The sequence below is a fragment of the Protomyctophum parallelum genome (genome assembly GCF_964188405.1).
Source record: "Protomyctophum parallelum genome assembly, chromosome: 21".
Taxonomy (NCBI): Eukaryota; Metazoa; Chordata; class Actinopteri; order Myctophiformes; family Myctophidae; genus Protomyctophum; species Protomyctophum parallelum.
In genome coordinates this window covers 25,636,530-25,663,507 of record NC_139713.1, presented here as the reverse complement: position 1 = coordinate 25,663,507, position 26,978 = coordinate 25,636,530, and the positions used below count along the sequence as shown (strand labels likewise).

General features: G+C 46.9%; 1 protein-coding gene across 1 annotated transcript; it reads left to right on the top strand.

Annotated features, from left to right (window-relative positions):
* Positions 1-1,976: 1,976 nt before the first annotated feature.
* On the top strand, positions 1,977-26,092 carry crb2a (crumbs cell polarity complex component 2a; the record flags this gene model as incomplete). The annotated part of the gene is made up of 23 exons (XM_083793323.1): positions 1,977-2,043; positions 4,841-5,032; positions 5,307-5,457; positions 5,754-5,988; positions 7,136-7,250; positions 9,240-9,435; positions 10,566-10,705; positions 11,315-11,488; positions 12,269-12,382; positions 12,744-13,103; positions 13,655-13,797; positions 15,645-15,790; positions 18,799-18,983; positions 19,662-19,805; positions 20,319-20,623; positions 20,894-21,184; positions 21,375-21,540; positions 21,612-21,916; positions 22,581-22,849; positions 24,037-24,372; positions 24,555-24,671; positions 25,283-25,409; positions 25,871-26,092. 23 exons carry the CDS (start codon positions 1,977-1,979, stop codon positions 26,090-26,092), a joined length of 4,500 nt encoding a protein of 1,499 aa, XP_083649449.1.
* Between the last annotated feature and the right edge of the window lie 886 nt (positions 26,093-26,978).

The following is a 26,978-nucleotide window of genomic DNA, read 5'->3' as shown; positions in this document are numbered from 1 at the left end:
TGTGCAGCAGCCATGGAGTAGCTGTGTGGCTATAATTTGGGAAAGGCCTGCCTGGGAACTCCTTGGCTGTGACAACAATGTTCAGCGGTGCACAATACAACTTCACAGAGTTAAACAAGCACTCCCGGCCTGTACAGTGTACAGTAGAGATGGGATGTTATGTTGGGGAGAGTGTAGTAGTAGTAGTGGGGTGTGTGTGTGTGTGTGTGTGTGTGTGTGTGTGTGTGTGTGTGTGTGTGTGTGTGTGTGTGTGTGTGTGTGTGTGTGTGTGTGTGTGTGTGTGTGGTGGGGGATGGGGTACTAGTCAGTGCTAGGCTAGGTAATGCACCACTGAGCGCTAATCCTCAATGTGACAAAGAGCCACTGCTGAAGACACTAATGAGACGTGCAGCGAAACCCGGACCGGATCGCGTCAGAGTGGAGTGCATGGCGTCCAGTCCCCTCTTGCAAAGGCCGGCATGTGGCTCAGGAGATGGAGTCGGAATTCAGAAAGGTCTCCGTTTCAATCTCCTGGCTGCGTATCGCCCATTGCATGGTTTTCCTCAGCAGTCAGTATGATAATGTGAAATGCATTGTAGAGTACTTTATTATAAATGGACCATTTACCATTTATAATGTGAAATGCACTGTAGAGTGCTTTTGATAAAGGTACCCAAATGTATCCCAACCTTTGGGGAAGGGCAGTAGTGGAAAAAGTACTTACATTATCAATTTTCAAGTTTGCATATTTTTTTTGCAAGCTCACAATATGTCGCATCGCGGCTTGTAGATCAGCTATTTTCAAATAGATATGGGGCTGAAGTGGTTAATGTATGTTTTGTAATAATAATCAAAATCTACAGAGTAACTATAGTAACTAAAAGCTGTCAAATAAATGCAGTGGAGTAAAAGTACAATAGGCTATTTGGATCCAATTAGTGGAGTAGAAGTAAAAGTAGTAAATTTATTAATTTACGTTCCACTGGTGGGAAGTAACCACTTTCAGCCTGGCATACGCATTGAAAACGCACAACACGGCAGCCAATAGATACTGTGTTAAGGGGTCAGATGGGTGGGCCCAGATCCAGAAAAGAGTTGGAAACGGTGGTGGAAACTGAAAGTAAGTAAGCCTACATTTACTACTAAGTACTGTACTTAAGTACAATTGAGGTATTTATACTTCACTTGAGTATTTCAATTTCCAATACTTTACTCCACATCTCAGAAGCAAATATTGCACTTAGAACTACTTTGTTAATTGTGATTATTATTACAAAACATACATTACAGTCCAATTCAGCCCTATATAGACTATTAGTCTATAGTAGCCACTCAACATTTCTAACATAAAACTTTGGTGTACTCAACATGTCCGGGTTCACAATGGAGCTCTATGAGCTGGCAACTAGACTATATACATTTCGACCATTTGAAAATATCTGCTATTTCCAAAATATGTTTATACAACTTGAAATGGGACATTCTGCATAATGAGCGAGTACTTTTACTTTTGATACTTTAAGTACATTTGATGAATTTGATTGAATACTTTTGTATTTTTACTTGAGTACATTTTGAATTGTGGACTTTCAGTTGTAATGGAGTACTTCTACATTGCAGTATTGATACTTTTACTTATACGTGAGTATACCTTTTTCCACCACTGGTTTGGAATTGGAAATCCATAAGTTTACATTGCTGTGTTTGTTTTGTCTAAAAAAATCCACCCCGTGTTTTCGTGTTCCCCGTCTCCCCTCATGGCTGATTACCTTCTAACTCGGCAGCCCAGAGCAGTATGTCTGTGTAGTGTGTAACACCAATGTTACACACTCATTAGTGTCCCATCATGGATGACCACCCAGCACCTACATCCCAACACAAGCAAACCACCTGCAACATGGTCACTCCTTAGCGTCAAACTTTTTGGCGTCGTTTAGTTTAGTTTCTATATTGTTTCTGTGGTCAAAAAGAGCCAGCTGGCCACCTGCCTTATTGACATGGAATCTGGGACGGTCCACTTGAACCTGAGGACAGTGCTGTTGACAATGATGATGTTTAAATGGGGTGAGTGGCTGTGTTCTCCTTCCATACCTTTTAAATCAGTGGTTTTAAACCCTTTTCATGCAAGGTCCATTATTTATTTGGCATTTGAGCCACGAACCACCATTATTTTGATGATATTTAGCCACTCAAACTCAAGACTTGGAATATTCTGTTGTCATTGGATACGATTTTTGTCTGCAATTCCATGCTGTATTGATGTGGTAGGCTACAATTCTTCTACATTCCATAATTGTAAATTGTCTAGACTTCTCATAAATTCAGTAATGCAGATGTTTAACAATAATTTAACTTGAGAGCGTAAAATGAAACCAAATGGACCTGTAAGGTTTCCATTTGGTTTCATTTTATACTCACAAGAGTTAAAGATCTGATAAAGGACCATTTGGTTACCAACTCTCCATCATTTAGCTGGGGACTGGTGGTCCCCGGACCACTGGTTGAGAGCCACTGTTTTAGATAGATTGTCATCGCAACAGAATTACATCAGCCAGGAGGAAGTGGCTAAGAAGGTGACAGATTTAAACGTCCCCTGGGGAGATAAGGGGAGTGTCTCCGCTTGCCCTGTAATCCCCTAGCAACAGGTTGCAAGTTGTATTCATAAGAGCCAAACACACATGCACTGGTTGGACTTATATCCGCTAAATGATGAATGAATTGAAAGGGTCGATGGAAATCAGTGGTGTAACTGTAAAGTAACTAAGTACATTTACTTAAGCACTGTACTTAAGTACACTTTTGAGGTACTTTTACTTGACTGGAGTATTTCCAATTGTCAATACTTTTACTTCTACTCTACTACTTCTACTTTGTACATTTGGATTATTATTACAAAACTTACATTACCCACTTCAGCCCTATATACATTTCAGTCTGATCTACCGATCTACAAGGTCACAATGCGTCGAATCACGACAGACAGCAGATCTAGCCTAATATGAATTTCCTGAAAACCTTAAAAAGATGAAACTATGCTATGAGGCTAACACAATCTTTTTTGTTGTTGTTGTGTATGCCAGGCTGAAAGTGGTTCTTTCCCTTCCCAGTACCCACTCATTCACACTGTCACTAAGCACAGTCCTCATGTAGTAGAATTCTGTCTTGTGTCAGTGTCATACAGTTCTACATTCTGCTTACTGAGTCGTGCAAAAAGTAGTTGGCCTCCTTCCCTTCCTAATAGAGCATCACATAGCTGGAGAGAGGGGGGGGGGGGGGGTGAGAGAGAGAGAGAGAGCAGAATGAACCATGTTCCACATGATTACAAAAGGAACCTTCATAAGCAGCAGCTGTGGCATTCTGGTAGTGTTTGTTTTGATGCTACACTGGTCTGGAACTCAATGAAATGTATGTTGGGCAAAAACCTCATATCTCAATAATTACGAAACGTTGGTGTGTCGTTTTCTTTTTCGTAATTTAGACCAGCTAGGTGACATGCATTTAAAAAAAAGCCTTAAGCCTCTCTAGTTTCCCTCGGCTGCACTAATTACTTTGGGGCAGGCCCGTCTGAGTTTAAATGGACAGGTATCCGTCAAAAGGGAGACATCGAAGAGGAAGGACGGGTGAGGAAGGATCAACATACATACAGAATGTCAGAACAGGTCAGCTCCAGATGGAGGCTTGATGTCACGAGGCATGACCATATATGGAGGCATGGTGTCACGAGGCGGGACCATATATGGAGGTGTGACGTGATACATGGAAAGGCAGGTTTTCATAGTAAATGCAACCTACAGTCGCAAGAAATCACAAATCTCCTCTGTTTGGCATCTGCCACTTAAATTAAGGTGACTGGATTGATTGACAACCAGGAAGGCCTGTCGGCCTCCTTCATGCAGGGCTTAAAGTTCTCAGTCCTGGGGACTGATTTCAGTCCTGAGGATCTCATAGGGGTCATTTAATGAGATCAGTGCAGATTGGCAAAACATTTTTTTCAGTCTTGGGATTTTCTTTTTGCTTTAAGCCCTGCGCCTTCATGACTTATAGTCGTCAAACCCACACTGCATTTGAAGTGAGGAGGACCCCCTCGGGATCTTGCATTTGAAAATGTCAAAAAATTGAAAACCGGATCGGCAAATATTCAAAACGTCCGTGATTCTGCCAATAATCATATTATTTGTAGCCTGGAAGAGATCGACCTATACGGTATGCTGTTCTGGGCAAAGAGGGGCGGGAAAATCTACCGCTGGAAATGGACAGAGGCTCCCCTATTGTTTCACCAATTGAAGGAAGAGCGTGTTTGTGTGAGAGAGATATTAGACACAGCTGTAGGGGAGTAGCCTATCAAGACAGAGAGAGAGAGAGAGAGAGAGAGAGACAGAAATGGCGCGGGCACATATACGTGGAAAGAAGCGGCAAGAAGACGCCTATAGTCCAGGTGTCTCTTCCTAGTTTTTAAACAGCTGGTGGATGGAAATGACGCTCGCGTGTGGCTTCAATTTGCAGCGTCCACAAAGCGTTTCCGTTTTTTGCCGATGCGTCAAGTTGCAGCCGTGTGTGTGTGTGTGTGTGTACGTGTGTGAGAGAGAGATATTGAATACAGGTGCAGGGCTTCAGCAATCAGTAGAGAGAGAGAGAAGCGTTAGCACCCTTATGCCACATTCCTAGGGGATCGCCCTAAAAACAGCTGTGGCCTCTATGAGGTTGTATTCTTTGAGACACACGTCCAAGTTTTCAAAGGGTCAAACAAAGATTGGCGTGACGTCGATCCCCTTCCCCTATATTCACTCATATTACTAGGACATGACGTATGTGTAGTCACTAGTCAGAAGAATCACTGAACATTTCCCGTCATTTCATTCAGGCACGTTGTGCTCGGCCTCGTCTGACCGGTGCCTGTCGGCGCCCTGCCAGAATGGAGCCACGTGCGTGGACGACATGGGCGACTACGCCTGCCTCTGTCCCAGAGACGAGCTCCGCTACATGGGCAAGGACTGCCACGAACTGTATGACGCATGCGCCTTCGGTCCCTGTGAAGACTGCACTAGCATCCCGGGTAACTATAGAGTCCTTGTGAACACTGCACTAGCATCCCGGGTAACTATAGAGTCCTTGTGAACACTGCACTAGCGTCCCGGGTAACTATAGAGTCCTCGTGAACACTGCACTAGCATCCCGGGTAACTATAGAGTCCTTGTGAACACTGCACTAGCATCCCGGGTTAACACTGACTATATTGGGGGGCGCGGTGGCGCAGTCGGTAGCACTGTCGTCTCACAGCTAGAGGGCCCTGGGTTAAATTCCCGCTGTGGGCGTGTCCTCCATTGTAGGAACCACGGAGTACCACTGCACGTGTCCGGACGGGCTAGCGGGTGACAACTGTACGGAGGAAGTGGACGAGTGCCAGAGCGGTCCCTGCTCCGAACCCCGCGCCGCCTGTATAGACCAGCTCAACGGTTACTTCTGCAGGTGTCCTGATGGGTATGGAATGGATTATGATGTTTCATCATACACACACACATCATCACACACACCGCTGAGCCACGGCCCAGGCCAAGGTGCCTGGACCGCTGAGCCACGGCCCAGGCCAAGGTGCCTGGACCGCTGAACCACGACCCAGGCCAAGGTGCCTGGACCGCTGAGCCACGGCCCAGGCCAAGGTGCCTGGACCGCTGAGCCACGGCCCAGGCCCAGTAATGATACAAAGACCTAAGTAAAACATGCGAGTACTTTTTTCCACCACTGCCTGTAAACTAATCATCATCACCTGTGCACAGGTACGGAGGAGAGGACTGCCAGGACCGTGTCACCGACTGCATGGACGAGCCGTGCGAGAACAATGGGACGTGCGTGCTGCTGCCGGACGGCTTCCTGTGCCACTGCGCGCCAGGCTTTGTGGGCGAGGCCTGCGAGGAGGACGTGGACGAGTGCGCCTCTCACCCGTGTCAGAACGGAGCCATCTGTGTGGACGGCTGGGCCGAGTTCCACTGCTTCTGCGTGCCTGGCTTCCAGGTATAGGGGTGTAACGATATAGTAAACATCTATTTTAATTCCAAGAATCGAAGTATATATTGAAATGTAAACAGCAACATTGACTTTGTATCATATCGTTCTGCAATGCAAATAATCGATTGTATCAACACTAAGTATTTTAAGAAGAAAAAAGAGAAAGAGGGGTTTAATTACTTTCCCATTCAATATCACTATACTTGGTCTATGGATAAAGGTGTGTATGCTCTGTGTTCATGTCATGGTACAGGTTTGTCCATACATACTGTATATGTGTTCAAATACAATGTCCATGTATTTGCCAGAGAATGACTGTGTTTACTCACACAGATTTAATTCCTTTGCTAAATAGTTACTGTATCGGTTTTAAATCATTGAATCGTATTGTATCGTATGGTCATAATGAACCAATATCGTCCATGTATCGTATTGTCAACCATCGCTGTTATTGATCTTGACAGCGATTTTGACAACAATGTGTTGCAGTGTGAGCTTGTAGATCGGCTATTTTAAGCATGGAACCAAGTTTAAAATGACTTGTCTTTTAGTTCTACAGAATCTCTTCTCCACTAGTCCGAAATGTCAAAATTGTCAATATACTGTATTTAGTCATAGTTTTAGTCATCATAGCTTGGCTTTTATTTCGTCTTTATTCAGTTGTCCTCAGTGAAAAAAGGTAGTCGACGAACATTTTATGTAGTCGACGAAATCAACACTACTACGCACGGTGAATTATCGTAAAATTATCATATTAGAAAGAAAACTATCATACACAGCCAAAAAAAGAGAAATAACACGTGTAAATAAGTAATTTCACTAATAAATTGACCAGTAGTGACTTTGAGTGGCAGTCCGGGCAAACGCTTTCACTAGAACATGATTTACTATTCTCTGCCTTTCGGGTTGCAACGCGAACGGCCCTGAGTTTGTGCTTGACACGGAAACTCGGGCGCTTTAGCGCGCTCGGTGGTGTCTCGCGTGGCTCAAGTTAGTTTGAGACGGCGGTTGCGGTGTAGTCCATAGAGGTATCTGATCTATTTAAGGTCTAGTCTGCAGGAGGCGAGAGGCACTTCCACGTTGGCCACAGAACCTTGTGTAGGATTTACAGTACAATGTCCCGGGTTAAGATGTGGTCACCCTATACTTCCAGGGCTACAACTGTGAGATGGACATCAATGAGTGTGCGTCACGGCCCTGTGAAAACAACGGCACCTGCATCAACGGCAGGGACCACTACCAATGCGAGTGCCTCGTGGGCTTTGAAGGTACATGTAGTGGAGTATTATTAAACTAATGATTTTGATTAGATTAATTTGATGTTATGTTTAAAAGGAGAAAAAAAAGCATGTGCTTCTCTTAGGAAGGTATTTCCATTGTGGTCCTTTGGAGTTGGACAAACAAAGCATCACAACAATGAAACATTCAAAGTACCCGAGCAAAGTAGGCTAAAAGTACCTCAAAGTTGTGCGTAGGTACAGTAATTGAGTAAATGTACGTTACTTAGTTTCCAGCACAGTAGCCTGAGACACCACAGACGTTTTAGCACAGATAGGCCTACCTTTCTGCTTTATGTTGTTGACAACAAAGTCAACATACATCTCTTCATTAATTAATATGAAGTGTATATTTTCTCGTAGTTTTTTGTTGTTGTTGTAAATATCCAACCTCATGGATGCACAATCTATGTTAAGCGGTTTGGATAAAAGCACCATGTAAATGCACCATTTACCATGCCTGAGTGATCATCAATGTTGGGTGGAAACCTTGTATGTCAAAATGGAAAAAAAAGAAGAAACAAGGCCTGCCAAGAGGGACACCATTTTCAAAATTGGTAACCCCACCGTGTTTGATGATGCAGTTACTCACACACACACACACGCACACACACATACGCACGCACACACGCACATTTGTCTCACTTGGCTCCAGCTCTTGGAGTAGGTTAATCCAATTTGTGAGGAATGTGGTGCTCATTTGCAATTTCCGTACAGACGGTCCCTATAGGAAAACCACTTTTCATGGGTTTGAGTTGAGATAGGAAACAATGAAATCCTCTAAACAAAGGGTATTTATTAAATGTATGTAGTATATTAGGGTTTTTCCCTAATGGGACTTATTGAGGGTAGCTACTGGGACGTAAGTCGGGACTTGATCACTCCCGGCTGGGTCACCTGAGTGAGGGGTATGATGTTGCGAGACCCGAAACCCTGATGACCTTGGGATACATCACTGAGGATACGTCCCAGGTGCATCCATTTATGTATGTATTTTGTTATAGTTATTCTATTTATAGTGACTCATAGGAATAGACTAAGTGACAACCAGGAATAGTCTGGTGACCACCGGAGAGACGGGTGGCAGCCGGAAATTAGACGGCACCCGGGAGCAGTATGGGTTAGCGCCCCAGTGTCTTCCGTGAGGAAGAAGCCCAACAAACCCACGGTGAGGCCTTTAGGAGGGCCATTCAAGCCTCAAGCGGAGCCTGCGGCACCACCAAGGGCAAGGTGTGGCCTGCGGAACCGTTGCGGCTTGAGAATCCACCATTCCTGAATAAAGTGCCTGGTGCTGGGAGTCTGGTGCAACGCACAGGGCCTGACCTGGTCAGAGCAGGAGTGGACCTGGTGAGACGTAGGAGGGGCCCGGACAGGTGTCAACCCACAGAGCCTAGTCCTTCCATGTGCCAGAATGGTACCTCCCAGTCCCGGCAGAGTAGTTCAGGAGGAACGGATTGCGTGGCCCTGGTTTTTCCCTAATGGGACTTATTGATCGGTAGCTACTGGGACGTAAGTCGGGACTTGATCACTCCCGGCTGGGTCACCTGAGTGAGGGGTATGATGTTGCGAGACCCGAAACCCTGATGACCTTGGGATACATCACTGAGGATACGTCCCAGGTGCATCCATTTATGTATGTATTTTGTTATATTATATCATATAATTAAATATTCAATTATTATTTTTAACAGAATCAAAGGTGTTATGCATGGTCATGCTTCACCATGATCCTAGATGGCTTGATTCTAGGCTTAAAATAATTGATTATAATTGATAAGTATTTTTGTAAATCTCTATGGGAAATATGAATTGGAGATTTTTCAGTGGAACCAGATTTTCTTTTAAAGATTTTTCAGTAGAACCAGAAAAACACGCCCACTGCTATGCCCTATTCATCATCGTTCCTACCATACAATGTTACCCCCATAAACGCATGGCGTCATTACGCACCCTGATTCCGTCCGCTCCGTGCCCCGCCAGGAGTGAACTGTGAAATGGAGATAGACGAGTGCGAGTCGAGCCCGTGCCTCAACGGCGCCACCTGCCACGACCTGATTGGCGAGTACATCTGTGACTGTGTGGACGGCTTCGACGGGACCCGCTGTGAGGTCGACGTGGACGAGTGTGCCAGCGACCCGTGTCAAAATGGAGCAGTCTGCCACGATATGGTCAACAGGTACTGTATGACACGCGCCCGGCAGGGGCAAGGTTATAATAGTTTTGGATTTTTCATTATAGTTTAGTTTTAATTTTGACTGACTAATTCAGTTCGTTTTAGTTTTTAGAGCAGGGTTGCTCGTTTTTATTTTTGTGACGCTTAGTTTAGTTTGTTTTATTAGTTTGTGTTTTTTTGTGTTTTTTCTGCCCTTTTCAATCCTGCACCTGACAATTAAGTCAGGATTGAAAAGGGCCAGAGTAAGTATTGTGCAATAAAAACTAAAAAAAAAAAAAATGAGTTACAGATTAAGCTTATAAATAAATTGACAAAAACAAAAACTATAAGGGAATTTAGTTTTTCTTTTCCTGTTCATGTCAACATGGTGATGACCCCTGAATATGACCCCTGATCATAGTCCGTTCAAATCCCAGTTATGAAAAAACATTCACCTCGATTGCAATTCGTGAACGATTATTTAACCCATTCTGACCTGAGATCAGATTCATACGAGGTTTCCGCCGGACACACACTGGTCTGATGAACCCATTCTGACCTGAGATCAGATTCTAAAAATGTCAGTCGTTCTTCGATTTTTCAAAAAATAGCAGACCTACAAGCTCGTATCGCGCCACTCGGTGGCGCGATATGAGCTTGTAGATCTGCTATTTTTAAATAGCTAAAGCATAACATGATGCTGACACCAAAATGGGTGCCCGGTCAGAATGGGTTAAAACAAATAGGCTAGTGAAAATAGCAGATCTACAAGCTCACAACGATCGGCTATACTGAATATATTGTAAGCCCCCGCAATATACAAATGTATAATATAGGCCGGGTTATGTAATTATCCATACTAATTGATTAATTCAATTCTAACCAAGAAATGTGGTCTTTGCCTTTATGCCAATTAATTCCCCCACACACTTTTCATCCATTTTATCATACCCTACTGACTCACCTGCCATTGAGGAACCCCCCACCGGGAGGATCGTATACTCTGTAGATCTTGCAGATCTGCTATTTTCTCAAATTTCCATTTTTGGGTCTCAAGCCAAAACCCTTTGGGGACTCCTTGATGGTGGCCGAGCGTCCGAGATTCAACGTTGTTTAAGATGAAGAACGTCTGTCTCTCACCGTTGTGCACACAGCTACGAGTGTGACTGCGGCGACACAGGGTTCATGGGGACCCACTGTGAGGAGGACATCCTGGAGTGTGCGTCGGACCCCTGTCACCACGGCGCCTCCTGTCTGGAAGGAGTCAAGCACTACATCTGTCTGTGCTGGCCGGGTACGTCAGCCACAATACATATTTCTGTGCTGGCCGGGTACGTCAGCCACAATACATATTTCTGTGCTGGCCGGGTACATCAGCCACAATACATATTTCTGTGCTGGCCGGGTACGTCAGCCACAATACATCCGTCTGTGCTGGCCGGATGGAATGCTCGCTCGCCCCAAAACATCCTCACCCGCATTTCTTTCCCACGCACGGACCACTTGCTCCCTAATGGTTCTTGTATTTGTTTTATTGCAGGTTACAGTTAGGAATAAGGTTAGGTTTAGACATAGTTTTACTGACGTTACGGTTAGGAATAAGGTTAGGTTTAGACATAGTTTTACTGACGTTACGGTTAGGAATAAGGTTGTCTGCCCTTAGTAGACTAGCACTTTGCCCATGTCCAAAGTTTGGAGACATTTTATGCACTAAAAAATGTGCTATTTTACCCATTTAAAAAAATCACACTGGTGTGAAGTGAGTGGCGCTCTTATCATCATACATCACATTCCATGCTCAGCCAAAGCTGAGCACAATCCATGCTTAAACGGACAGACACACACACAGCTGTGCATAGAAGCGCTCAAAAAAGACAAATGTTATGTACGTCTCTCCCTGCAGGCTACGAAGGTGAGCACTGCGAGACAGACGTGGACGAGTGCGCCGACGCCCCCTGTGAGAACGGAGGAGAGTGCTTCCAGCGCTCCGACCCGTCCACCTGGGAGGAGTCGGAATGGTTCGTCCACTACGCCAACGCTGCGGGCTACATCTGCCAGTGTCAGCCTGGATACGCAGGTCTGCCTGCAGCATTTCTTTGGACCGTTATCCTAATTTAGACACTATTATGTCAATCCTCCCCTTCCAAAATAATCATGTCTGAACAGGGCACCTCCCCAAATTAATCATATTTGAACTGGGACACCCCCCCCCCCCCCGCCCTGTTGTACGAGTTGAGGCATTACATTTAGTTTGATTCTGTCCCACAGATAAATATTGTGAAAATAGCAGATCTACAAGCTCACAAGACGTTGCGAGTTTGTAGATATGCTATTTTCACAATGGTTGCCTCTTTCTTATATTATTTGACATATTATCGGACTTTCTAGTCTAGCCACATGGTCTAGTCTAGTCGAGATTATCATGATTGGCTGGCCTCTAAGCCAATGGGAGACTAGTGTTGCAATACGGCCAATGAGACACTAAGTCCCTCGGGCGACAGCCAATGGGACACTAACCTACAACTAACCTACTTCAAACGCGGGTCAAACGGAAAGCCCCACTAAGGTTTGCTTCATTCCAGTTGATCGGGGGCAAAAACTACTTTTTTAACCGGCCCAATGTGCGTTCCTCGGCCCCGACAGCATAACATTCACAGAACCACCCAATGATAGAAACGATTAATTAGTTAATTAATCAATTAATTGTTAGTTAATTGAAGAATTTACTAAGGGGGATTAATCCATTTTCGATTCTTGCGCTTTCAAGATGTTTACATTTTTTTTCAAACATAGCAGATGAATGGGCCTCTAGACGAATGAGTGATGATTTGTTGTGTGTTACGAACTTACGTGGTAGGAGAGAACTGCTCCGTGGACATCGATGAGTGCGTGTCTGAGCCGTGCCAGAACGGTGCGACGTGCGACGACCACGTCAACGGATACACCTGTACCTGCTGCCCTGGATTCACAGGTCAGCCATCTTCACACCAACAACATCAAATCATTTGTAACAAATAATACTCTTTTGTCAAAATTCCATGTTTGCCACGGACATACAAAATGATAGCCCTGAATGACTAACTATACCAGTATAGTGGACACTTACGGATCCATTAGATTCCACTCTTAGAATTAAGGGGGCAAAACATTTGAGAACCACTAGTACTAGTGGACGCATAACGTGCCATATAGTGTCATACATAATTTGAAGAAAACTAGACATTCAGTAATGGGGTCTTATGATCAAAGAAGAACATTATAAAGCCATGCATTGGAGTAAAAAAAAAACATGCCTCTTGGCTAACCATCACACCACCATCCCCCCCATCCAGGTGACATGTGCGAGGTGAACATTGACGAGTGCCAGAGCCAGCCATGTGCCAACGACGGCCAGTGCGAGGACGGCGTCGCCTCCTACACCTGCCACTGTCCGGAGCCTGAACCGGGGTCGGGCGACCTCCCCTGGGGCGGGGAGCGCTGCGAGGTGCGGCTCCGCGGGTGTGTGGACCACGGCTGTCAGAACGGAGCCACCTGCCACCCCTGGTTTCAGGAATCTGAGGGAGACGACGGCCATCACCACAGCCATGACTGCCTCTGTGCTCACGGCTTCCAGGACGAGCACTGCTCCACGCCCACCACCTTTTCCCTTCGCGCGCTGGGCTTCATACACGTCGAGACTGCGCCCGAACAAGGTTGGTGTGATAGTTTGGGATTTTTCATTTTAGTTTAGTTAGTTTTGACATTTTTTGTTTTTAAATTCAGTTAGTTTTAATTATACAGCGTATTTGCTATAGTTATTATTAGTTTATATTTTTTTGGGGGGAAAATGCTAAGTTTTAGTTTTTATTAGTGTTAGTTTTGTTTTATATAAGTGATGTCAGGGACGGACCGCAAGGTGCCACATGGTGGTGCCGACCACTCGTCTGGTGTAAAACTGGTACAGTGAAATAAATAGATTTTCAAAATAGTAAAACATGGTAAAAAAGTTTAGGTATAAGCGGTAAGGCTATCAAGATAGGGCCCTTTGGGCCATACCCCTAAAAAACAAATAGTAAAATAATAATAAGTTTAGGGATAGCATGGTGAAAAGAGGGCCCTTTGTCTATCACACAATGCAGTTTTAGTTAGTTATCGTTTATTTAATTCTAGTTTTTATTCATTTCAGTTAAAGAACATTCTTTTCCATTAGTTTCTATTCCATTTTATTTTGTTACGTTTCCATTAATATATAACCTTGCGCCAGGAGAGGACGACGCCGACCGCATGGAGCTCGGCGACGTGCGGCTGCGCTTCAGAACCACGCTGCCAGACATGGTGCTCTTATACAGAGGCGACGCCCACAACCACATGCTGCTCGAGATCCAAGGCGGCAGCCTTCACGCAAAGGTATACAATATGTCTATGTGTGTCTACTCTATACCCTTCTAACCAGCTGAGTGGCCTTGTGGTTAGAAGGTATACAATATGTCTGTGTCTCCACCCTTCTAACCAGCTGAGTGGCCTTGTGGTTAGAAGGTATACAATATGTCTATGTGTCTACACCCTTCTAACCAGCCGAGTGGCCTTGTGGTTAGAGTGTCCGCCTGGGACTGGAAGGTCGGGGTTCGATCCCCAGCCGGATCATACCAAAGACTGGGACCCATTGCCTCCTTGCTCGGCACTCGCTCAGCATCAAGGGTTGGATTGGGGGCAAGTCCCGGCGACATACTAGCGTCATGTCCAGGGGGTGTACTTGTACGTCATGTCCAGGGGGTGTACTTGTACGTCATGTCCAGGGGGTGTACTCGTACATCATGTCCAAGGGGTGTACTTGTACGTCATGTCCAGGGGGTGTACTTGTACGTCATGTCCAGAGGGTGTACTTGTATGTCATGTCCAGGGGGTGTACTTGTACGTCATGTCCAGGGGGTGTACTTGTACGTCATGTCCAGGGGGTGTACTTGTACGTCATGTCCAGGGGGTGTACTTGTACGTCATGTCCAGGGGGTGTACTTGTACGTCATGTCCAGGGGGTGTACTCGTACATCATGTCCAGGGGGTGTACTCGTACATCATGTCCAGGGGGTGTACTCGTACATCATGTCCAGGGGGTGTACTCGTACATCATGTCCAGGGGGTGTACTTGTACATCATGTCCAGGGGATGTACTTGTACATCATGTCCAGGGGATGTACTTGTACATCATGTCCAGGGGATGTACTTGTACATCATGTCCAGGGGGTGTACTCGTACATCATGTCCAGGGGGTGTACTTGTACATCATGTCCAGGGGGTGTACTCGTACATCATGTCCAGGGGGTGTACTCGTACATCATGTCCAGGGGGTGTACTCGTACATCATGTCCAGGGGGTGTACTTGTACGTCATGTCCAGGGGGTGTACTTGTACATCATGTCCAGGGGGTGTACTTGTACGTCATGTCCAGGGGGTGTACTTGTACATCATGTCCAGGGGGTGTACTCGTACATCATGTCCAGGGGGTGTACTCGTACATCATGTCCAGGGGGTGTACTCGTACATCATGTCCAGGGGGTGTACTTGTACGTCATGTCCAGGGGGTGTACTTGTACATCATGTCCAGGGGGTGTACTTGTACATCATGTCCAGGGGGTGTACTTGTACATCATGTCCAGGGGGTGTACTCGTACATCATGTACAGGGGATGTACTCGTACATCATGTCCAGGGGGTGTACTCGTACATCATGTACAGGGGATGTACTCGTACATCATGTCCAGGGGGTATACTTAAGCAATATGACACGAGAGGGTGTGCGTATACCGTAAATAATGGTACACCTGCGTTGCTGCGTAAGCAGCACAGAAGTGGAGAGAGCTAGAGTCACTTATCTTTCGGTTCCCACAAGAAAAGGGCATGTTTTGGACATAGTTCAAATGGTGATTAATCATGATTAATACATGCTGTGATTAATCTGATTACAATTTTGAATTGTCTGCCTGGGCAATGGCTCAGTGGTCCAGGCACCTTGGCTGGTAATCTCTCTCCCCATTTCCTGTCAGCCTACTGTCTGTCCCTCCATAAAAAATATAAAATAAAGGCGAAAGCCAAAATAAAACATTTAAAAAAGAAATGTAATTTTCTGATAGCCCTAATAAATGTACATTTGTCTTTGACCCGTTTCTTTCCAATGTTTTCCTCTACCTCCTTTTGCTTAACCCCCAAAAACATCAACAACTACAACAAAACGTGGATTCTGATTTGTCGTTTCCGAAGGCGCGGTCCGAAGACGTAGAGCTGAGTGCCGCATTGCCCGAGCCAGTGGCGGACGGCGGCTGGTGGGACGCCCACGTGGTGCTGGAGGACGGCGGTCTGTCGTTGACGGCCAGAGGCCCCGGCTGTGACCACCACCCGGGCTGCAGGTATGTGACCACCACCCGGGCTGCAGGTATGTGACCACCACCCGGGCTGCAGGTATGTGACCACCACCCGGGCTGCAGGTATGTGACCACCACCCGGGCTGCAGGTATGTGACCACCACCCGGGCTGCAGGTATGTGACCACCACCCGGGCTGCAGGTGTCAGGATACCAGGAAGCCTGAACCCAAATGCAGAGTCTCAAGACAGTAGATTCAAAATAAACTTATTTATTAAAGCATGAGGCAGTGACAAACAAAACTCAGAAGATCCAAAAATGTCCAAATGCTCTAAATGCCAAAATGCTAAAACTTTAGAAGCACAATGCAAAGCACAGAAAACATAGTCCAAAATCAACAAGTCCAAAATCAAACCTTCACAGGATTGGAGCACAAAACAAGGAACCAGGAACAACGGAACATACAGGACTGCTCAGGGGAAAACAACATATGTACTGACCAAGAGTGTATGTAAGCAGGGAGTCCAGTTATATAGGGAGGAGGTTAATGGCAAAGTGTTCACAGGTTTGTAATGGGAAGCACTGCTGGGCTGATGAGGGACTGTGAGCAGGTGTGTGGCAAGGACTGAGGGTAGGAAAGGAGAGTGGGAGTGGCTGACGGGGAGATATGGTCTGCAGACCGTGACAGTACCTCCCTCTTAAGGGACGGCTTCCAGACGTAGGGTGGGCGGAGGGGGTCTGGAGGAGGGAGACTGAGGCAGAGAAGGTGACGTCAGGTGGGCGGCCAGGACGCTGAGGCCAGGCGTTAGGCGAACGGCCTGGGGGCTGAGCCGATGCGTCAGGCGGACGGCCTGGGGGCTGAGACAAGGCAGAGATGCCATCTGGCGGACGGCCTGGGGGCTGAGACGAAACCGAGATGTCATCTGGTGGGCGGCCTGGTGGCCGCGACGAGACCCTGATGTCATCTGGTGGGCGGGACGAGGCAGAGGACACGCGGTCTGGAGGACGGTCGGGGAGCTGGGACCATGCGTAGGACCTTGGAGGAGACGCCGGGGATGCCTCCGACAGAGGCGGAGCTGTAGACACAGGAGGTGGGGCCGCAGGAGGGGCTGCAGGTTGAGGAGGTGGGGCTGCAGGTCGAGGAGGTGGGGCTGCAGACGGGGCTGCAGGCTCAGGAGGTGGGGCTGCAGACGGGGCTGCAGGCTCAGGAGGTGGGGCTGCAGACGGGGCTGCAGGTCGAGGAGCCGGGGCTGCAGACAGGGCTGCAGGCGGAGGAGTGCTGGGCAGCGGAGGGCCGGGCAGGCTGGGCGGCGGAAAGCCGGGCGGGCTGGGCGGCGGAGAGCCGGGCAGGCTGGGCGGCGGAGAGCCGGGCAGGCTGGGCGGCGGAGAGCCGGGCAGGCTGGGCAGCGGAGAGCCGGGCAGCGGAAAACCAGGCAGGCTGGGCAGAGGAGAGCCAGGCAGCGGAGGGCCGGGCAGCAGAGGGCCGGGCAGCAGAGAGCCGGGCAGCGGAGGGCCGGGCAGCGGAGGGCCGGGCAGCGGAGGGCCGGGGAGGCTGGGTGAGGAAGTGGACTGAAGAGCAGGGGTGACCGGAGCGACCTCTCCAGAAGGTAACTGAGGAAAAGGTGCACCCCTACTCTCCCACCTGAAAAAAGCCATATACTGGGCAAATACGCGATTCAGCCTCCAATAAATAGCCAGTTGGTGAAGGAACTGAGGATCTTCATCAAAGACATCCCTTGTAATCCCAAAGTCCCCATAAGAAAAGGGCAGATCAGCCATGGTGGACGGCTAAGCAGCTAGCTGAACACTGGCAAAAATCTAAAAAACAAAAACCGCTGTCTGCTGCAGGTCAGACTGGAGAGAAAAGAAAAAGCTTGGCTCTGCTGGGTTCAATAGGGTCAGTACATACTGTCAGGATACCAGGAAGCCTGAACCCAAATGCAGAGTCTCAAGACAGTAGATTCAAAATAAACTTATTTATTAAAGCATGAGGCAGTGACAAACAAAACTCAGAAGATCCAAAAATGTCCAAATGCTCTAAATGCCAAAATGCTAAAACTTTAGAAGCACAATGCAAAGCACAGAAAACAGTCCAAAATCAACAAGTCCAAAATCAAACCTTCACAGGATTGGAGCACAAAACAAGGAACCAGGAACAACGGAACATACAGGACTGCTCAGGGGAAAACAACATATGTACTGACCAAGAGTGTATGTAAGCAGGGAGTCCAGTTATATAGGGAGGAGGTTAATGGCAAAGTGTTCACAGGTTTGTAATGGGAAGCACTGCTGGGCTGATGAGGGACTGTGAGCAGGTGTGTGGCAAGGACTGAGGGTAGGAAAGGAGAGTGGGAGTGGCTGACGGGGAGATATGGTCTGCAGACCGTGACAGCAGGTATGTGACCACCATCCGGGATGCAGGTATGTGACCACCACCCGGGCTGCCGCTGCCACAGCCGGGTACACTGTACAGGACACTGTTGGTTTGGACTAGGGATGCACCCATTTGGACAAGAAATAACTGTTCAGAATCTACAGCAAATCTGCAGATAACCAACACACCAACATAGCCAACACAAAATGTATGCTTATCAATAACATACATATAGGCTACTGCCATTGGTTATTATAGTCAGTTTCATGTGCCGATATCGATTGACAGATAACAGCAAATATCGGTTGATACCGATATGTGGCTGATACATCTATGCATCCCTATTTCTGTTAGGTCAGACTTTTGAATACAATTCTGTTTAGTTTGAGTCATAGTTTACTAAGTTTAGTCCCCTGAAAGGTTTTAGTTTTGGTCTAGTTTTACTAAATAGTCTTAAATATATACTAAATATTTAGTCTTACTAAATATCACTTGCGATTTAGTCGTCCAGAATGTATTTTGGTGGACGTTGATGGTGTTGATGGTGCAACGTAGATGTGAGCTTGTGGATCCTAGAACATTTTAGTCTAGCACTTTTATTTAGCTTTCGTCTGTGAAAAAAGGCAGTCGACACACATCAGAGCTTCAGTAGACATAATAATCAACAGTGCATGTTGCAGGGTCGTCGACACCGTCGATCCTGACGGGCCGGCTTTCCACCCCGACGCGGCGTTCGCTCACGTCTACGTGGCCGGAGCGCCGGAGGACTTCCTGGGACTCACGGCCACGGGCGCAAGCTTCATCGGCTGCATGGAGGACCTGCTGATCGACCACAGAGCCATCCTCCCCCACGAGCTGCCGCAAGGTCGGTTCCAGTGGTGGAAAAAGTTTCACTTAAGTAAAAGTATCAATACTGCAATGTAGAACTGCCCCGTTACAAGTAAGAGTTAGAAATTAAATATTTACCCGAGTATAAAAGCACAAAAGTATTGGCATCAAAATGTACCGGGGAATTTTTCAGAATAAAGGCGCTAGAGCAGATGGAACTGACAAGCCCCGCCTTCCCTTTCCCCCCCAAACCGGAAGGTATAATGTTCCATTAATACCTCCCGCTAATAAGTCTGATCTCTCTTTAGAAGCGTTAATATTACAAACGAGATGATTGGTTAGGTCAGAAATTAGGACAGAACATCAGCGTACTGATGGAAACCATGGACAGCGAGAAAAGCACGTTTTGTCGGCCCGTAAACAAGGAAGTGAATGGCTGCACGCATGTGCAAAACATGTCAAGCAAGGCGTTGCCTAGCAACGGCCGCTGTCAAAAAAATAATTTCAGCAAGCCCGTTTTATATCATTAATATATACACGTCCGAGGCACCCCATGGTTTTAATTGAGAGGAAGTGTATATACTTTACGTCTCACTATGAGACATTTCAAGTTTACTGTATTGTGTAGTGGTTAATGTATGTTTTGTAATAATACTAAAATGACTTTCCCGGCTTTAACGGGTCCCTACCCTATGTCAACCTTGTACTGTTGCAGATGACCAGACCATGGAGCTGGGCTGCAGCAAAACAGAGTGGTGTTCGCCTGACCCGTGCTCTGGTAACGGCCGCTGCGTGGACCTGTGGACCAGCTACCGCTGTGACTGCTACAGACCCTACCATGGGGAGAGCTGCACTGACGGTAAGACCCCTACCGCTGTGACTGCTACAGAGCTGGGGAGAGACATAGAAACCTCCCTTTGGCTCTGGGTTGTCTGTATCACGAGCGCCATCTTACAGGGAAGGCAGTTTATGGCGTGCGACACAAGCTGCCTTGGTGCACCACAGAAGCTTCCGCGTGGGGGCATGTCTTTTCGTATGCAGCTGGGTATGCTAGTTTTTATTTTTGTGACAATGCTTAGTTTTTATTCGTTTTAGTGTTATAGTTTTAGTAAAACTAATACTTTGTGTTATTTGTCAGGTGCAGTATTAAAAAAGGTCAGAGTAGGCCTATTGTGTAATAAAGATTCAACCAAGGTTACCATTTAAAAAAATATATATTCAGTTCTGAAGGTAACGAGATAAACTAAAAGGGCTATTTTGTCTATAATTTAGTTTGTTTTGTTTTGTAAACAATACAATTTGAGTTAGTTATGTTTTTTTTTTAGTTAATTATTTTTCGATATAATAACTATAATAACCATGGTCCCAACAGAGTTTCCGTCGTGGACGTACAGCCATGAAGACTCGCTGAGTTTCAGCTCCTACGTGGTGGCGGAGGACGGCAGCGGGGGGGTCTTCAGCGTGTCGCTGTTCCTGCGCTCCTTGAAGCCCGACGGCCTGCTCTTCCAACTGAGACGCCACGCCCAGGCAGAGGAGGAGGAGGAGGAGGAGGAGGGAGGAGAGGTGTACTTCTCTCTGTACCTGGGAATGGGCCGGGTGTTTGTCAGCTCCCTGGCCAATGGCATTCCTGTGACCGCGCCCATCTTCATGACCACCGGAGAGAAGAGGTTCCTACAGGTCTGTGTTCATTTACCTTTTCTTTTGTTAGTTTTTAGTTTTTAAATGTCTCCGACGCAAGCTGATGTGCACGCATGTCGAGACCGCAATCTTCCGTTCTTTAGTCATCGGCAGTTGAATATGCCTTGTTTTCACCAAAACCCCAATCTGGAAGAGTAAGTCAGCATTTTTACATGTCTTGGATAGCGTTGGATAGACGCAAGCTGATGTGCACTAATTTCACGATGGCGGTCAATATGTTACGTACCAGTACTCTCTGGTCCTCTGCAGGTGGACGTGCAGCATGGTCAGGTGTTCTTCCAGCAGGGAGACCTGCGCTACGCCATCGGCTCCGTCCCCGAGGTGGAGGTGGCCGCCGGAGACGTGGCCTACGTGGGAGGCCTGCCCGGGGGGTGGAGCTCCGAGCCGTGGGGGGGCGCGTTCAAAGGCTGCCTGCAGGACCTGCGATTGGACGCCGTGCATATGGAGGCGGAGCCCGGGGAGGACGAGGATGAGGAGGCGGTGCACAGTGACGAACGCGAAAACGTGACAAGTGGCTGTGTCAGCGATGACACCTGCAAGGTGAGGGCTAGGGTTGTCCTGATCCAATCACGTGATGGGAAATCGGAGCCGATCGTCATTTTCAAATTATCAGACTCGGATCGGGAACAAAAAAATGTGATAGTATCAATATTATATCCATATGATTACCCTATTTGTTTTGGTTTGGTTATTTGAGATTAAACTCTACTAAAACGTGTGTGATCTGCAGGAGGATCCGTGTCTGAACGGAGGTCAGTGCGGCATCACGTTCAACGACTTCACGTGTCTCTGTCCGGAGGAGTACGCCGGCAAGACCTGCGAGACGCGCGTGTGGTGCGTCAGCAACCCCTGTGTCAACGGAGGGTACTGCATCGACCTGGCCGACGGATACGAGTGTGAGTGAGATTTCCGTTGCAGATTCTCTGTTAAAGAATTAAAGCTGCACTCACACATGTTTGACCCGCAGGCGTGCACAGCGCCACCTTCGAGAACAACCCCGTGCTCTTCAGCGCCGAAGGCACTCTGGTGGACGCCGTCACCTCCCTGTATGTGGAGATGCGCACGCGCTCAGAGAACGCCGTGCTACTGCGAGCCACACGCCGCGCCGGCGGCTCCGACCTGCTGATGATGGGCCTCCTGGACTCCACCGTCCATGTGGAGGTGCACGGCGCCAACAGCGTGGAGCCGCTGGTCTTCACGGGCCGCCGGCACGTCTCCGACGGGAGCTGGCACCGCGTGAGCGTCGCGTCGGCGGCCAAGACGGGCAGCGAGGTGGGACAGTTTTGTTTGTGCAACTTGATGCTACTAGAGCAGGGGTAGGCAACCTCTGTATTGGCACCACATTTGTATATAAAAGTTCTACATTGTAACAGTACAGTTCTACATTGTAACAGTACAGTTCTACATTGTAACAGAGTACAGTTCTACATTGTAACAGAGCACAGTTCTACATTGTAACAGAATACAGTTCTACATTGTAACCAAGTACAGTTCTACATTGTAACAGAGCACAGTTCTACATTGTAACAGAATACAGTTCTACATTGTAACAGAATACAGTTCTACATTGTAACCGAGTACAGTTCTACATTGTAACAGTACAGTTCTACATTGTAACAGAGTACAGTTCTACATTGTAACAGTACAGTTCTACATTGTAACAGAGTACAGTTCTACATTGTAACAGAGCACAGTTCTACATTGTAACAGAGTACAGTTCTACATTGTAACAGAGTACAGTTCTACATTGTAACAGAGCACAGTTCTACATTGTAACAGATTACAGTTCTACATTGTAACAGAGTACAGTTCTACATTGTAACAGTACAGTTCTACATTGTAACAGAGTACAGTTCTACATTGCAGCATCGATTCTTTTACTTCAATAAAAACAATTGAGTAATTTTTTCCACCTCTGCTTTCTTGATTGGTCAAGGCGGTGTCTGGGTCGCGCTGGGTCATCACCGTGGACGGCATCACGGACACCAGCGGCGTCGATCCCGCCGGGCCGGCCACCGCAGAGGACCTCCTGGCCTTCCTCAACGAGGAGGACGCCGTCGTGGCCGTGGGCGACAGCATGGCCGGCTGCCTGGGCGCCGTGCGGCTGGGAGGAGTCTATCTGCCCTACGTGGACGACCGGCGGGCACCACAGACCTCCCAGTTCCACATCGTAGGAGACGGGAAGGTCGACGTGGGTTGCACCAGGTCGGTGGAGGAAGTACTCTTTTTTTTTTCACTTTCTTCTTTTTATATATAATTTTTATCCCAAGATTTTTCAACCCATTTAGTCACCCAGTGTCATTTATCTAATGTAATACACTTTCTCTGCCAACCTGGGGGGGCAGCGGATTGACCTCATGCTTCCTTCTATGCATGAAGAGTCTTTTTACCTGACAGGGGGGAGTTTCCCGGCCGGACATAGCATGTGGAAGGAACACGTTATTCCGACCAGTTCCTTTACCCTCCATCAGGCCCCCAGCTGGCCAGGGGGAGGTAGTTCAGAGACCAGGATTACTGCATGTTTTTTGGAGAACATGCAAACTCCACACAGAAAGGCCCTTAAGCCATTTTTTTCCTACTTTTAATTAAGTATTGGCGTTAAAATACTTACAATCATCGCTGTTAAGTACAAATCGCCTGTCTCATATTAAACTTTTCAGAGATGCACCGATATGGAAATTGTTGGCTGATACTGATACCAATGTATGTTTATTTAGTTTTTATTTCCTCGATATCGGCCAATACATCAGTGCAGCCTAATTTGTTTTAATGTTTTTTCGTAAATGAATGCCTTACTTGAACATAGATCTACAAATGCATCTACTGCACATCTGCTGAATTTGAATACTGAAATTAAACAGTTTGACATTTGTTTCCATGTTTCCAACCAACAGAGACACAATGTAAAATGTAAAAAAATTCTCTTTTTTTTGCAGATCTGTGACACATTTTGAGCATTCCACAGCAGTCAAATGCTCAAAATGATTTGTCTATTCAATAGACGAATCATAAAATACATTTTGTGCCAATTAACTAACCCCTTTGGAAGGGTGAGCTGGCGACAATAGAGACCATATTTGCTTTAAAGAACTTAATTGAAACGTGTCTTTCTATATTTTTTATAATCTATTAATGATGGATACATACTATATACATGTACATTAAATAGTCTTTCTGTATAGAGTCCACTGAAGACTTGCGACTCGATCTGTCCATACAGAATTACTCCAACTACAGTATACTAATTAAAGATCTGTTCCATATAGTGTAGCACAGTGGTTCTTAAACTAGGGGACACAGGGAGAACATGCCAACTCCAGTTACTCCACACATAATAATGGCATAGTAATTTCAAGTACCATGTAAACATTCCTATCACACCCGCCATGCAGCGCTCCCGTCTGCGACTCGAACCCGTGCCAGAACGCGGCCATGTGCGAGGACCTCTTCAACGCGTACGGCTGCGTGTGCCACGCCGGCTGGGAGGGCGAGCACTGCGAGGTGGACACGGACGACTGCGCGTCGCAGCCCTGCGGCGACTACGGCACGTGCGAGGACCTGCTGGCCGGCTTCCACTGCGTCTGCCACGCCGGCTACGGCGGCGAGCTGTGCGACGCCGACCTGGACGAGTGTGAGCACCATGCCTGCCAGAACGGAGGCGGGTGTGTGGACGGCCCGAACAGCTACACCTGTTTGTGTCCCGAGCAGTACAGAGGACCGCTCTGCCAGTGAGTACTAGATACGACAACTACAACAACAACACCTACACCTGTTCATGTCCTGACCGGTACAGCAGACCAGATTAGTTTTTATGTACAGTAGGTAGTCCAGATATTCATATCATCTGTGTGTGTGTGTGTGTGTGTGTGTGTGTGTGTGTGTGTGTGTGTGTGTGTGTGTATTCCACCAGGTGGGATTACCCTCCGCTACAGTGTGGTACAGACGTGTGGTGTGACAACGATGGCGTCTGCACCAATGGACCGTGGGGGGCAAACTGCTCCTGTGTTCCAGGATTTGCAGGCGACAGGTGAACCAACTTCTAAAAATAAATCTTTATTTTTCTTAGGCTTAACCGAATGGTGTTGATTTTTACAACATTTTATTCAGTTTTTAGTCATAGTCTTTTGAATAACATTCCATTTAGTTTGAGTCATATTTGACTAATTTGAGTCATCTGAAATTATTTAGTTTTAGTCTAGTTTTAGTCGACTAAAATGTATTTCGGTGGACCTTAATGGTGTCGTAATGGCTGATGTTACACTTGGTTGCATGCTGAAAAAAGCCGATCTATAAGCTCACAATGCGTCGCAGTGTAGATCTGCTATTTTCAGCATGCAACCAAACATAAAATGAATTGTCTTTTAGTTGGATCTCTTCTCCACTAGTCCCTCCTTAACATTTTAGTCTAGTTTTTATTTTGACGAAATTGTCAATATATTTATTCTTATAGTCATCATAGCTTAGTTTTTATTTATTTATTTTTTCATCAGTGAAAAAAGGTAGACGAACATTTTTCATCCTAGTTTTAGTCGAACCAACAAACTGTGCTTGCGTCACAGCACCTTAGGGTGCCACCCACTCTGAGAACCACAGATCTGTTGTGAACTTTACGGTGCATTCTCTTCATCCTATCCACAGCTGTGAGACGGAGGTGGACGAGTGTGCGTCTAATCCATGTCGGAACGGAGGCTCCTGTCTGGATCGACTCGATAAGTTCCTGTGTTTATGCACTCCCGGTTACATCGGACCCATGTGTGACACCAATGTACGACCTCTGACACGCACGCACGCACGCACCACACTGAATGTTTCGTTTTAAAATACAAACATTAACCCATTAAAATCGAGAAAGTGATTTTAGATTATTTGTGTTGTTAAAAAATAGCAGATATGAAAGCTAATGTAAGAATGTCACTTTTTGTTGTAAAAAAAAAAAATGGCAAAAAGATTTAGGCAAGCTCATAATGTTTAGACGACTCAATGTTGACGAGAAACTTTTATCACAAATGCTTTTTACTGCGCCTTGAGCAAGACGATGAACCCCTATGAGCAGATTGGTGCCTTGCAGTTTCCTCCACTATCGGTATATGAACGTGTGTGTAAATGAGCCAAAGTAATGCACAATCTATCTAATGCGCTTTTGATAAGAGCACTATATAAATGCACCATTTACTCCATCTTTAAACTATAAACACACTGACGTCGACCCCTCTCTCTCCTTCACAGAGACGAGCTCAGAGGGATCGCGCTCCCTGGCTGGTGGTGGCCATCCCGCTGGCCTGCCTCTGCGTGCTCGTGGTGGGCGTAGCCGTGACCGTCATGGCGCTGACGGCCAGGAAGAAGCGCCAGTCGGAGGGAGCGTACAGCCCCAGCTCCCAGGAGCTAGCCGGAGCGCGCCTGGAGATGGACAGCATGCTTAAGGTGCCCCCGGAGGAGCGCCTGATCTGACCTGAGCCCTCCAATGTGGCTCTATGCACACACAATGACTCTTCCTCATAGAGTTATAATCTAGAGTGCCCCGCCCCCGCTATTCATTTAAATGGAAGTTGTTCAGTGGCGTTTGAAGGACCCGGAAGAACACTCTACTTCTGCATTTTCTCGATCATTTTCTAACGAGCTCTCTGTGTTAAACCCCAGCTGCGTGGGGTTTACTGGTGCTACAAAAAACTGCCAGCTTGCAGGTCCAGCTTTGGCCAGTAGAGTGGGGCGGCTTCAACGTTGGCCAGCCGCTCTGTGGGCGTGGTCCCTCTACCTCCGAGACCCTTCCCTACTTCCTTCACAGGCATTACCGATGATGCTAAAGGGTTGCACAGGGAAAACGCTGGCGGTGAATGGGTGAATGAATTAATCCTGGCAGGAAATAAGGTCTCTTAAGGGCCCTGTTCCATTTAGTGTACACAGTTGCCCCGTGCGAGGCCATTTGGAACCCACTCAAGTATCATCGGTAACACCTGTGAAGGAAGTACAATCTCAAGAGTTATACAGACTTGTAAGGGTCCATTCGGACAGTGCATTACAGAACAATTTGCGATTACCTGCTGCTATGGAGGACACCTCATACGACACTGCCCTCTATTGGAAGGACAAGGTACTGTCCCCAGTGATGTTATTGGATGTGTGAATTTGGACAGACATTGTCTGACGCTCGGCTGGAAGGAATAACGATGTACTTTGTGTTCTTAGTATTCTAGTACGTTACTGATCCCCGCAGAGGAACCGGCTAGCCTATACAGCAGGGGTACTCAACTGGCGGACCGCGGTCCGCGACCGGACCGTGGACCACCTCTTTGCGGACCACCCCAAAAAAAGTTAATAATATAAATAACATCAGATG